This window comes from Colletotrichum fioriniae (genome assembly GCF_027942845.1).
Source record: "Colletotrichum fioriniae strain IMI 355084 chromosome Unknown scaffold_3, whole genome shotgun sequence".
In the NCBI taxonomy this organism is placed as follows: Eukaryota; Fungi; Ascomycota; class Sordariomycetes; order Glomerellales; family Glomerellaceae; genus Colletotrichum; species Colletotrichum fioriniae.
In genome coordinates this window covers 3,412,266-3,425,973 of record NW_027076839.1, presented here as the reverse complement: position 1 = coordinate 3,425,973, position 13,708 = coordinate 3,412,266, and the positions used below count along the sequence as shown (strand labels likewise).

Below are 13,708 nucleotides of genomic sequence, written 5' to 3'. Positions count from 1 at the left end.
GCCAACACCTGTGACCTGGATCATCGAGCAGATGGAGGCTAGCCCTGTGGTGTGTCAGTTGTCCATAATCGGATCTACCTCTACACCTTTCACCGAAGTGACTTCGAAGCCCGAGATGCCGTCCGCGACGAAGACGACAAAGAGGGCGGCCAGGAGACTCGCGTACATAGTCAAAGACTTGCACGGGGTCCCAAGTCCGATAAAAATCAAAGCCAGCAAGAAGCCCGAGATTCAGGAAGTGCGAGCTCTCGGGGGGCTTGCTGTCTCGCTCGAGCTTTCTCCTTCGTTTGATGGAATGGACTGCACAGTCAGCCACATTTCGGATTGTTGATGGGTGCGTCCTGCAAGCTGCTGAAGGCTGAAGCAGCAGCCCCCAGATTTAGCTTCAACTTGAGACGTTGATTCTCCCATCTAGCGCAGGCAGCGTACATCAATCCGATATCACAGAAAGCAAGCTGTAATCCGAAAATCTAGCAAAATGCTGGTCACGCTGCGGTGGCTTTGATAGACCGAAAACATTGAATGGGAGCAGCAAGAAGACCGAGCTCTCTCTCCTGGACTTCACAGCCCAGACCGCTCACAATGCGCGAGTTCAGGCCGCAGTCGCAATTCCTGCGCGCAGATCTCTCTCAATAGTTATTCACCCATCGGTGACATCAAAAGACAGTCTCCGCCTCTCTCGCACCCCGATCTTAAGCTTTTTGGAGACGTGCAGGGATCTACCAGCCCTGGCCAGGGATCCCAGCACGTCCAACCTCACCTCGGCTCCCTATCCGTCATTAGATTGGCGGGCTGGGACTGGGAGCCTGATGCCTATGGTGAATGACGGTAACGATGGGAAGAGGGCCCTACGTCGCTTGCACGTTTTCCATTCCGATGCTCCGGGTTTCTGTTCGACGTGCCAAATCGTGGCGTCAGCCCCCCCTTTCCTAAACATTTCACACCAAGAGCTGCTTGCTACCTTACCACACACACAGTATCACACCCACTGCACCTTGCCGACCATCCTTCCAGCTGTCTGTACAGATTACGCGCCGTCGAAGCTGCTAGCCTCCAGCCGTTGACTGCTGACCGCTGGTATCTGCAACAAGCGCTCTCACTACCAAACTCCCTCTGAAGCTCTGATATTTGAAGTCATGGACAATAGGGGGATCACGTCTGTCCTCAACTTTCGTGATGTCGGCTCAACGGTGAATAAATTTCTTGGGAGAAGGTATGTCATTTCCAAGCTATTCTACCCTTACCGGCACTGCACAGAGGCGTTTGTAGTGAGCCGAAGCTAACATCCGTGCGTTTTGCTTGTCAGACTCGTAAGGGAAGGCTTGGTATTTCGTTCTGCCAGACCAGGTATGCCACGCGACTCGCACAATCTTCGCAAACACGCTGATCCTTGGTGCTAAATCTCTCAAGACGATGCCACTTTGGCAGACAGAAAACGTCTCCGCGACGAGCTGGGCATCAAGGCGGTGATCGACTTGCGCACGAAGTAAGTGCATGTGTTTCCACCCTTAAAAACAGAAAGACAAAAAAGGATCTTCCTGTGGAATGCAAGATCTCGCACTCTGATCAGTGACTGACGACATCTTTAGAACCGAGCACGTCAAGCAGGCGAAGAAGCGCGAGGCCGATCTCAAAGTGCCCACCATTCTGGAGTCCAATGCTGCACTAGCCGAGCCATTCCAGATCTCGGGTCTGACGTATCACGAGATCAGAATCACTGGCGGCAACTTTGAGTGGTTCTTGATCAGACAGGTATCTTGGTGGGGTTTGTGGTGAGAAGTCCTGGCTTCCTATTCAAAAAAATTCCAAAGCGGCTGATGCGTGATGTGCAACGTCTAGCCGCCTCATCTGCCTCTTCACTCTCGGCTACCGCAATGAGGGCATTTCCATCTTGTCTCGGGAGGTAATGCTGCCGCGTGGCCTGGTTGGTTTAGGCCTTGACACCCTCGATCAATCTGGTGAGGAGATTGCAAAGGTACGAGTGAACCATTATTGGCAGTTTGGTGCGGGTACAGGTATCTAACGAGCTTTCATGCGTAGGCTCTCAGAGTATTCATCGACCCGGCGACTTCACCGACTCTGGTCCACTGCACACAGGGCAAGGATAGGACCGGGCTGATTGTCAGTCTCGTTCTGTTCATCCTGGATGTACCGCTCGAGGCGATTGAGCATGACTACATGCTAACCAGTGGTGCGCTCGAGTCCGAGAGAGAAGAGAGACTGGCCGAGATGAGAGAGATTGGTCTCACAGACGATTGGTTCGAGACGGCGCCTGACATGATTGCACGGACGGCTCGTCATCTCGACGATGTCCACGGTGGGCTCAACGGATATCTGGATAAGATCGGTTTCGGCCAAGCCGATCGCTTGAAGCTTCGGGAGCTGCTGTTGTACTGATCCAGCAACTGGAGCTCAGGGGGGGTCTTGGTTCGTCACCCAAGCTCCGTACCGCTATACAATAGCTCATTGGCAAACCTCACTCGCCTTAGATTTCGAGTGATGTGAACTTTGGCTTTCTCATTTCTTCGTGAACCGTCCCTGCATCCAGCATCGGTACATCTTGAGCTTACGAGCCCTGTTGACAAGCATGCGCCTGTCGACACCAAGGTCATCGACGTTGAATTCAACCTTGGCGTCGTCACCCGACGCTTCTTGTGTCTTGCCGGACCAGATTCGCTCGAGCTCTTCCTTTTCGAAGAAGTACACTCGAGTGCCGTCGCCGCGCACGTAGAAGTTTTCATCGAGATAGCGTCCCTTCTTGAAGCGCACTTGGGCAAGGTCACCTCTTCCATAGTCGCGGAAGCAGACCTGGCCACCCGGCTTGAGCAGACGGTGGACGTTGGTAACAGCTTGGTTCCATTGATTGGGAGCCAAGGCGGAGAAGATAAAAATGAGTATAGCAACGTCCACAGATCCTTCTTCCAGTCCGGGAGGGAGCTCTTCGCTCGTAACGTCCCAGACGTCGGCTTGCATGTGGTCTTGATTGTAGGATTCATGGGTCCGCATGACCTCTACGGCCTGCTTCGAATAATCACAGGCATGGACTCTCAGGTTTGGGTTCTTGTTGGTTGCGAGAATGGGAAAGGCGGTGTTACCCGCACCGGCGCCTATTTCAAGAATCGTCTTCTTGCCAGCGTCCTCCTTGGTCACCTCGGACAGGATAGGAAACTCTTGCTGCAGCCATTTTCTGTTCTTGAAAAAGTTGGCTGTGTTGTTCTTGTAGAACAAATCCCACATTCTTGCCGGGTTGTTGTTCAATCTGTCTGAGGAGTTTTGTTAGCAAGCTGTACCAAAGCAAGCGGTCTTTCAAAATAATGGGTATTGATAGTGGTGTAGTCAGATGGGAGCGAAAGACTAATTAAGGAAGTTTTCATCATAGAATTCAGATGAACTATGCGTATTGCTGGGGTATCATCATAACACCAGGGTATTGGGAAATGGAAATGCGAGAGATGTAAACTTACTTTTGTCAAAGTCGGAGACCGGAGACTGACGCTGCATCTCGTACTGCTGCTCAGAGTACTCCTTGTACACTTCGTCAGTCTCGACATGGTCCCAAGCGTTGAACTCGAAGACATCGTCCTGCTCGCCCAGCAAGCGACTGCCAAACTGGAAAGGATCGCTCCTCTTCTGGTTGAATTGAGGATCATGCGACCTGTGAGCCGCAGGCTCTTCCCCGGTTGCAGGCTGCGAGATCTGGAGCTCTGCCGCTTTCTCGACGAGAACTTGCTCGTCCGCCCCAGTGCTCTCAGACGCAAGAGACGCCATCTCACTGGTGTGAAGCCGAGACGAAATTTTCGACAGGTTTCACGACCGGTTTCTGTGTGGGCGGCAGCCTGGCTCTCCAATGTTCCAAGTGTTGGTTGGCAATGGAGGAGTGGTTGAGATGAAGAAGCTTTTGGAAATTTTCTTGCGCGTCGAACTTTTTGTCTCTTAAAAAAAAAGTCGTGGTGGGACCTTCGGGGTGATGAAGGGCCGCCAGCCGATGCGACCAATGCACGGATGTGATGGACCCACCCGCTGCAACCACCATTCGTGGTGATTGCTTGGTGGAGTGGAAGGTGTTGGGGAAGGAGCTTGGAATCGGTACGTACCTAAACTAGAATGGTTCGTGGATTGCGACTGCCTCCCATGCCTCAGGTACGGCGCGGCCAACTTAGATAATCCTCAATTAACGTCTACCCGTGGACGATACCTGGTCGCGCAACCTCCATCATCTGCCTGTAATTGATACACTTCTCGTTCGATTGATACGCACACCGGCAGGCTTGCCCGCAACGATGGCACCTTCCCTCATCCGCCCCCAGGGCCACCTGTCCCCAGCCGAGGCCCTCGAGCTTGCCCAGAAAGCACCTACGATTCTACGTAACAACCCGACAGCGTTCTCATCGTCCCCCCTTCTTTCGCTATTCTCGGCCTCGGAGACTCCCGAGATATGGACTATCTACGAGAACCTCCTTCTGGCATGCCTGCGAACGGGCGACAGCCAAGCAGCACACCAGTGCCTCGAGAGGCTTGTTATCCGATTCGGCAACGAAAACGAGCGCATCATGGCCTTCAAGGGCTTGGTGAAGGAGGCGGAAGCTGATAATGATGGAGAACTTGCACAGGTACTCAAGGAGTACGAGACAATACTAGGACAGAACGCGACAAACATTGTCAGTTACTCACCCACCATAGTGTCACGGCAAACGCTGACCTTGACAGCCTGTTGCGAAACGTCGCGTCGCCCTTCTCAAGTCGACAGGAAAGACGTCTGAAGCAATTGCGGCCCTCAATGGTCTCGTCGACTTCAACCCTACAGATGCCGAGGCGTGGGCGGAGCTTGCCGACTTGTACCTCTCACAGGGGCTATACTCACAAGCTATATATGCGCTCGAGGAAGTGCTCGTGCTGACCCCGAATGCATGGAACGTGAGTGTCTCGTGGAGTCGAGCCCTGACTGTGTTTCTGGCTGACCACGACTAGATGCACGCTCGTCTCGGAGAGGTGTTGTACATGGCTGCGTCGGCCTCTGAAGGCTCTTCACAGCAGCAATTGGCGGAATCAGTCAAAAGATTTAGCCGCAGCATCGAGCTCTGTGACGATTATCTCCGTGGCTACTACGGACTGAAACTGGTGCGTGCCATAAACGCGTCATATGGACCGACAGTTGGGACTGACATGCTCTTCAGGTCACGAACAAACTTATCAAGGAACCGTCAAAGCCGTCGAGACAATCAGACTCGGAGGACTGGACCCTTCCTGACGTCGGTACGTTACAGAAGCTCAACGAGCTAGCAACGCAAAAGCTGGCCGACATTGTACGCCGAAACGGAGCGCATGAGAGGCTCTGGCAAGGTTACGATGAATCGGAGGTGGCAGCAGCCCGAGATCTGCTCTCGAAGGAGTCAGTGGACCTTGTGAGATGAGCACCGCGTCATCCGAACACGAAAAAGCAAACGATTCTGGATTCTCTCATATCGTGACTGCAAGGTCACATTGACGGATTGGCATGCCAACGGGCGTGCTTCATGCACATCATTTTAAGGCGAGCAGCCATCATCGGTACAGGCTGTACGTCAGAATTAGCAAGCAATCGGAACATTCAAATCAAGTAGTTAACGAAGCTGTGCCTGCAACAAAACGATCACGTGCTACTGGCAATGCGTGAGTATCCTTGGCCGTTCGGCCAGCCAATCGCGGACACGTCGCTCAACATTGGAACACGAAGATACTTTCAGCGAACAGTGGATCGTGTTGCTCGGCGATATTGTGGCCGCAATCGATATCAGGACGAAGCTTGGGAGACTCTCTAGCTATTATTGGGCAGGAACAAAAGCGAGTCTGGTAGTGGGAATGTTTCACACATAGGCAGAGGCCGCCGCCAATACCGTCGAATGAATTATCTACCGCTCTCTTCTATTGCCTTGAGGTCCATCGCTCCCGTCGCGGCCACACCCGCAGTCGTGCCCAATTGTCGCAAACTGACATTCACTAGGTGGCAGGGCTGCATGTCATCCGAGGTTCCAGGCGAGCCGTTGGGAGCCTGATGGGCAGGCGGCCCACAAGATGCGCTGGCAGTGAGTCAGTGAGTTGATCCACGGATGGATCTCAGGCACCGTCATTCGGGACCCTGGCTACCTATGCAGAACAGAGTGCGCCAGCGTCAAGGTTCAAGACCCGTCGGGCAACGACGAAGCGTTTCGGGCTCGAAGGTCGTTGGCAGAATGGACTGACGAGATATACAGGTGCCAATCAAGTTGCGTGGTTGCCTTTGAGGTGTCACGTATATATCCGGGCAGTGCCATGTAAGTAAGCCGAAGGCAAAAAACAAGCACTTGTGTCGGTACCAAATTCTTTGACCGCCCCTGTTATCCCCGTATTTTCTCGAGTTGTCTGGCGCTCTAGACGACGAGGAAAGAAGAATAAGCTAGAAGTCGAGAGACGCCCACGAGATACCTACCACAAGATACCTACCAGCGATTCCGACCAGTCATTGCAGAAGACAAGCGTTGTTACACAAACGTTGTTGGTCCGCTCGAAAGATTACCGCCGCCATTTTTGGTCCCGCCTACGCTTCAAGACCATGTCGTGTATTTCAAAGAAGATTACTCCTCGAATTACCAAGCAACTAGACAAGACCAAATACCAGTCACACATCATGGGAGAAACCACCTGAGGATACAGGAGCGCCTAAGAATACTTTGCCCAACATTGTGAAAACTACCACTGTTAGTATCGCAGCTGAGACTTTGTCGATGTGTTGTCATGTGAAGCAGGCTGCGTGATTGATTGCATAGGACTGCTACCGAAGACGACGGGCATGGAACGGCAGAGGGGTCCAACGATTCAACCATGGTGGAGACTTCCATCGCTGAAGGTATACTTAGTACCTAACGCCGCAGAGGACGGGAGGGCGGCTGGGTACGGTACCTTGATTATGACACAGAAGTGAGCGGCGCTTCCAGACAACAACCAACATGGAAGGCCGAGAATACCAGAGGAGGCTGCGGCGCTTCCTAACGTCGAGTTCACCTTACCCTACCTACTCACTGCGGCTGTGCTCCGAGATACGGTGAGAGATTTGGGCGAGTAAGGAGACGTGAGGGTTGAGGGGGGCGGGGGCGGGCACAGCTGACTGACGGCTGCCTGGATTCCAGTTCATCGAAGTCGCTGCGAAAGACGAGCTACTGAGAGTGCAGGTGCAGGTGGAGATGAAGATGGAGGTGGAGGATATTACAGGTAAGAAAAGGGCAGGATTAAGGTAAGGTGAGGTAAGGTACGTTCATCCTCGACTTCCTACTGGTCCTCGGAACGGCGCAAGCCAAGTCGATGAGCCCGAATGTCCGGGCATTGGCTTTCGATGGCCCTAAAAGCAGGACGGGATGTTTCTGCACTAGGGATTGCGTACCCAAAGCAGTAGGTAACGAGCCTGTCGACACTTTCCAGGTTCCATTTGCATTGTTGACGAGAGGTGATGACCTCCACTGAGGTGCGATACCTTACCTTAGAGCAGAGAGGCCTCGTTGTCGCCCCCAACCCTCATTCATCCCTCACACCCGTCGTCGCCCGTCCATCTGCCCCTCCTTCCGTCTCGTCTCTGTCTTCCTCCTTCTTCCGTCATCCAAATAAATACTTTGCGCCGCCTCATCCAGCCTGCTCACACTCACACATTCTGACTGCCGATTTCTCTACCCTGTATTTCTTGTCGCCGTTTTCAGCCTCCCTTTTTTCTAACACTGCAATTCTACGCAGCAACAACGGCGTCAAAAGATACTCGCGCCATTTTCGACGGACAAAGCATATACTCCGTATTACCTCAATCGGCAGCCCCACCAGCATAAACGAACGTCTAAAGAGGTCCGTCCCGCAACGGAGCCACGCTTCGAGCACGTTCCTCACCGAAACATTGAACCACCACAAAAAAAACAAAAAAAAACAGACATCCACTCTTCCCGGCCAGAACAGTCCGGCGCAGGACGAGCTCAGGCACGGCGCATTGAGAACTGACAGAGCTGGTACTTTGCAGATGCCTGTGGGTAGGTACATTCTCTCGGTACCAAGTCACAGTATCTCCTTTCTTCCTGGCCTAATTGTTTACCAAGCCTATCCGAACCAACCTCAGGTCGTTCCAACTATCACCCCGCCCAAGAGAGCAACCTAAATCAACACGAAGGAGAAGAGCACCATACGAATTACTTCGTGCTCTCTCTGTACCGCATCCCAAAAGAGACGACCCTTTGCGTCTGATCTGCCATCGCCCGTCCCCGTCAGGTCTCAGGTCTCAGGTCCTACCCATCCCTCCTCAAAGGTGTCTCAAACCTCACCACACCACCACCACCAAAAAAGGGGAACCAAGTAAACAAGGTAAGTGAAACGTTAGCTACGGTTTCTATCGCTCTTCTGGTCTCGCTTCAACTTTCCTCGCGTCTCTACAATTCCTCATCATCCCACACCCACATAGCACTCATCCTTACGCAAGTGTGTGGTGTTTTGTGATTCTTCATCTATGTTTCCGTACCTCGACTTGGATTGCAATTCTGTATCTGCATCTGTGTCTGTATCCCCTGTCAAGAAGCTGTCAAGTGCCGGCTACCTGCAGGCGGTCCGCAGGGCAATAAACTGTTCGTTACCTCGGCCAGCTACCGACGTCGGTTGTGTTGTTTACTTTACATTTTACCCCTCATTTTATTGTCGTCGTTGCCAGTACTATCACTGGTGATGGTCGATGTGCCTGTCTTGTGCAAGTAAGGTACAGACAGCCACCCCAGACAACAATTGCCTTGGAGGCTTAGCCAACTATGGATCAGCTTGTTGGTGGCTGTCTGGACTCACACACAATAAGGTAGCGTAGATGAGGGGCAACATCGCGAGTCCATGACATACCCGACATTGACAATTCTATGGCCGACACAACCCCCGGCCAGCGGAGCAGTGCTCATTGCTGGCAGTCATTGAATGACAATCGGCCACCCACTTTATTCTGTTAGTCGATTGGATCTGTCGTCCATGGGCCTTGGTCCATCTCCCGGGGCACCCAAGTGGGACAACAAAGCAAGGGGGTCGAGACCGTCGGCCAGCCCAGCACCCATCCCTTCCTCGTGCCCGCCTGGCGCCTCTCTAGGTATTCCCTTCCCTGCCCGTCCCCATACGATGGATGGGACCGATGAGTGCCTTTGATGCGCCATCCTCTCCCCCCGTTTTCTCTGCCCGGCGATGGTCACGGCGTTTGCGATGCGAAGATCAGGGCTTCTTCTTTCGTTCTGGCATCTCGGATCACTGAAGCCTGCCTGCCTGCCTGCCTTCACCAACCACAACTCTTGGTCGATTTGGCTTGTGCCCCGGTTGATGATTGCCTCCCACCTGACCCTCTCCCCAGGTCCCTTTACCAGTACTTTCCTTAGCCTGTACGGCCTGAGAGCGGGCTGAGAGGATGGGATGGGATGGGATGGCGGGGTTGGGTTGGGCTCGCCCTGGCTGGTCGTAGTGACCGCCAGAAGAGCCATTGTGTTTTTTCTTGGTGCACATTCGCTTCCCCTCCACCCCCTCCCCTCCCTCCATTCTCCATGCCTATTTTATCATGTCTGTGTCTGTGTGTACATTCCACATGATTCACCGGAATGTGTGCTGATCTGAGACTTGTAGCTTAGGTGGTATCAGTACCCAAGATAGCCTAGGCATTTTGCTTGGTACTGCGCTCTCCCATAACGCGGCACTACGGACGGATACGCCTTCCAGTAACTACTCCGTAAAGTACCTAGTGCTTGGAGCTCGAGGACTCGCCCGCTGTGTCGACCGTTGCCCGCTTTTTGGTTTTGCTCTCACCGACAACCCCCGTCTGTCGGCTACCGGATCCCTGAAGACCAACCGCTTGATCAGGCAATTGAGGTGCCCAGCACGATTCCCTCTCCTCCCGCTCCGTCCAAAAGTGGGACGGGTCTCTTCCACTTGGTCGGCACTCTCGCTCTCTCTTGACCTCTCGACGGAGCAAAGTACTTCTGCTGTGGACATCGCATCGCATATCGCAGCGCAGCGCAGCACATCACATCGCATCGCCACCCCAACAGGCTTTCTTCTCTTCTCTCTCTCTCTCTTTAGGGTTCAGAGTTGCCAATTCATACCGACTCGTCCAGACCTGGCTGCGGCTTAGGTTGTGCATGAGGTGTACTTCGTCCCTTGGTGCTCCTTCTTGAACCCCGTACGCCTTGGCTTTGGCCTTGTCTACCTAAAAGGTTGTCTTAAACGGAGCGGTCGACTAGACCCGCAATAGCTGCCCAGCTGCCACAATTTTCCTTGCACCCAATCGCGCTTCTTTTTGCGCCCAACTGCACGATCTCGCCAAATAGCAGGGGGCTTCCCTGGGTACATTCCCAAGCCCACGAACGAATATCCACCCACCGACTACCGCCCTGCCCACCCCTCAATTTTCGCAAACCGTCCGTCTCGTCTCGACTCGTCCTGCAACTCAGTCCTTCGCACAGAAACTTTGTTTTCTTGAAGTCTGCCGCTCGCCGCCGTCGCCTCTCTTACCGCTCTACGCTGCTGTCATCTGATCGCTTTGCTTTCAATCTTAACCGTCAACCCGTCCTCCCTTTCCTTCTTCCGCCACCAGTTCGTTGCTTGGAATCCACCCACCCTTGTGCGAATTGCGCCAGGACGAACGCTGCACCCGACCTACACACCATTACATTCGAGCCCTCGACACCGAATTCCTGTCGGTTTCCCATAGAGGAACCCTGACTTTCGCCTACCCTATTTCATCCCACGTCCTCGCTCGATTCACCCCTTTGCTCCGACTTTCTTGCGAGATCGTCGTGAGTAAAGGGTCTTTTTCTTCGCCACAGACTTCCTCATGTCGTCCGCGTAAGTTTTATATTTTCAACTACGCCAGGGACCAATCGACTTGGTGGCTTTCACCATACACCAGTCCACTAACACAACCGGAAGACGAGCTCACCAATATCGACGCCCGGGTCATCTGTCGTCCGCGCCCATAGCGTCTCGATCCACCTCAGCAAGTGAAGACGAGTCGTACTACCAAAGCAGCCACCAGCTCCACCACGAGACTGAAGGTGTCAGCTCCTCCGAACACTCAGAAACAGATTCTTCCTTAGCAGACTCCGAGGATCTCGAACCAGACGACTCGGCCTCAAACGACGGTGCTCCCGGATACGCTCGTCCGCCGCTGCAGCAACATCACCAGCAACAACATCATCAGCGTCAACAACACGCAGTTCAATATCGTCAACATCACATCCCCCAACCCACTGCTCCTCCTCCCGGCACATCCATCCAATTCCCGTATCGGCCCGGTCCAGTGCCGACCCCTACCGAAAGCCTGGATTCTAACGACGATTACGCGTCCCCCTTTGGTCCCCGTTCCGGCTACGGTCACGTACCGGCGCCTGGCCATGGGGGGCATCCTTCCTACTATGGTGGTCGTAGCGGCCACCCGCAAGCTGGCTACCCTCAAAGTCACGTAGGCGGCTACGGCGCCCCGAGTCCATTCGGCCATCCGGAACCCCGAATGTTGGGATATGGTGGTTACAATAATCATGCGTTTTCACCAATGTCGAACCACAGTGGGCAAAGCTACTTCGGAGGAGAGCCTGGACGGTACGATATGATGCCGTACCAGCAACAGCACCCGCCGGCCCATTACAACCCTCACGGCTATCAACAGATGCAACACCACATGCAGTACATGGGCGGACAATTCCCTCCCCCTCCCCCTACAGAAGCACCGCAACCGTCAAAGACCCCCGCACCTGAGCCGCCACCAAAGGAGGACCCTGAGAAGAAGAAGCTTCAGCAAGAACTCGAACTCTTCAAAAAGATGCAGGCTGAGAAGGAGGAACAGCAGAAGCAGAAAGAGCTGGAGGAGAAGCTCCGGAAGGAAGCAGAAGAGAACATCAAGCGACGAATGGAGGCCCTGAAGGAGGCCCAAGAGATCGCCCAAAGGGAGATTGAAAAGGCAAAGATTGAGGCCGAAAAAGCTGCTAGAGAGGCTATTGAGGCTGAACGCAAAGCCGAGGAGCAGAGACAAAAGCTTCACCAGGAAGCCATGGCCAAGGTTGAGCGTGAAGCCAGGGAGAGGTTGGAACGCGAGTTGAAGGCCGAAGCTGAGCGTAAGAGGCTTGAGGAAGAGGCCCGCGTCAAGGCCGAAGCCGAAGCGAGACAACGGCTCAAGGAGGCAATCCAGGCTGAGGCCGATGCCAGAGCCAAGGCCGCCGAAGAGGCCGAAGCCAAGAGAAAGTGGGAGGACGACATGCGCAAGAAGGCCGAAGACGAAGCCCGTGCCAAGATGGAGGCCGAGAAGAAGGCAGCTGCCGAAGCTGCGGCGGCACAAGCAAAGCTCGAAGCCGATCTCAAGGCAAAGGCTGAAGCCGACTGGATAGCCAAGGTTGCGGCGGAGAAGAAAGCGGCGGAGGAGGCTGCGGCGGAGAAGAAGAGGTACGAGGAGGAGATGAGGTTGAAGGCCGAAGCCGCAATCGCTGCCGAGAAGAAAGCGGCCGAGGAGGCCGAAGCAGCCAAGAAGAAGTATGAGGAGGAAATGAAGGCCAAGGCCGAGTTCGAAGCCCGTACCAAATTGGAGGCTGAGAAGAAGGCCGCCGAAGAGGCTGCTGCTGCCGCCGCTGCTGCCAAGAAGGCCGACGAGGAGCTCAAAAAGAAGTACACCGAAGAGGCCAAGGCCAAGTACGAGGCCGACAAAGACAAGGGCAAAGACAAAGCCCCCATCAAGTTCAAGGATGCCGTGGGCAGGAAATTTAGCTTCCCCTTCCACTTGTGCTCAACCTGGACAGTACGTTTGCTTTCCAAAAACTTCCCCCTTATCACTGGCACCAAATTAATCTTGATTTAGGGTATGGAGGAGCTCATTAAGCAAGCTTTCATTCACGTGGATGTCATCGGACCACATGTACAAGAGGGTCACTACGACTTGATTGGTCCCAATGGAGAGATCATCTTGCCCCAGGTCTGGGACAAGGTGGTCGAGCCAGACTGGACCATTGAGATGCGAATGTGGCCCATGGATAAGGCGCCTCCGCGCATGCCTATGCCGCCGCATGGCATGCCGCTCGACCCTGCCACCAGAGAGAGGATGGCGCATATGGCAGGCATGAGGCAACACGGGCATGCTCGAATGGGTAGCTTCCCTCCGGGTATGGCTCCTCCAGGTGGCAGGCCCGCTGGCGGTGGCGGCCCACAGCCACCTCCGCCACCGGGCTGGGTCCCTCCCGGCGTACGTCCCGGCGGTCACGGCATGCCTGCCAACGTCGTCACGGTTGAGCCCGGCAAGCCTAAGCACAAATCCAAGCCCAAGGGCTCGATGCTCAATTTCTTGGCCGGCGGTGGCGGAAAGGCTCCCAAGAAGAAGTAAATTGCCCCTAACTATTGATTGCCACGCTGGTGCTGTGCGCTAACAGATACATAGGAAGAAATGATCACCAGCGCGCATATCGGAGATTTCCTTCAACTCTAAAGACCTGTTACGATCACACACACTCAACGAATTTGCTGGGCTGGGGGGTCTTTATTTGTTTTTACATATGATACCTTGTCGCGCCTTTCTTTTCCACATTATTCAGATTCCCGTCAGTCAGATCGAGCCTCCGAAATGCATCTTACGGCAACCACGGTTCATTTCGACGATCTTATAACGCATGTATGCCGGAGTATGAGCTGCGTGAGGACGGCCACACCTTTTTCCCCAGAGAGAGAGACC

General features: G+C 54.0%; 4 protein-coding genes across 4 annotated transcripts; 3 read left to right on the top strand and 1 right to left on the bottom strand.

The window, feature by feature from the left end:
• Positions 1 to 1,136: 1,136 nt before the first annotated feature.
• On the top strand, positions 1,137 to 2,397 carry N0V96_003808 (uncharacterized protein; the record flags this gene model as incomplete). The annotated part of the gene is made up of 6 exons (XM_065756943.1): positions 1,137 to 1,213; positions 1,307 to 1,347; positions 1,411 to 1,486; positions 1,590 to 1,772; positions 1,840 to 1,975; positions 2,041 to 2,397. 6 exons carry the CDS (start codon positions 1,137 to 1,139, stop codon positions 2,395 to 2,397), a joined length of 870 nt encoding a protein of 289 aa, XP_065614710.1.
• Positions 2,398 to 2,517: 120 nt separating this feature from the next.
• On the bottom strand, positions 2,518 to 3,768 carry N0V96_003807 (uncharacterized protein; the record flags this gene model as incomplete). The annotated part of the gene is made up of 2 exons (XM_053190538.1): positions 2,518 to 3,263; positions 3,465 to 3,768. 2 exons carry the CDS (start codon positions 3,766 to 3,768, stop codon positions 2,518 to 2,520), a joined length of 1,050 nt encoding a protein of 349 aa, XP_053051947.1.
• Positions 3,769 to 4,280: 512 nt separating this feature from the next.
• oca3 (Inositol phosphatase SIW14) lies at positions 4,281 to 5,411 on the top strand (the record flags this gene model as incomplete). Its single annotated transcript, XM_053190539.1, has 4 exons — positions 4,281 to 4,658; positions 4,708 to 4,914; positions 4,969 to 5,118; positions 5,175 to 5,411. The coding sequence occupies 4 exons, from the start codon at positions 4,281 to 4,283 to the stop codon at positions 5,409 to 5,411; spliced, it is 972 nt and encodes a 323-aa protein (XP_053051948.1).
• Positions 5,412 to 10,834: 5,423 nt separating this feature from the next.
• On the top strand, positions 10,835 to 13,363 carry N0V96_003805 (uncharacterized protein; the record flags this gene model as incomplete). Its single annotated transcript, XM_053190540.2, has 3 exons — positions 10,835 to 10,845; positions 10,930 to 12,784; positions 12,845 to 13,363. The coding sequence occupies 3 exons, from the start codon at positions 10,835 to 10,837 to the stop codon at positions 13,361 to 13,363; spliced, it is 2,385 nt and encodes a 794-aa protein (XP_053051949.2).
• Positions 13,364 to 13,708: the final 345 nt, after the last annotated feature.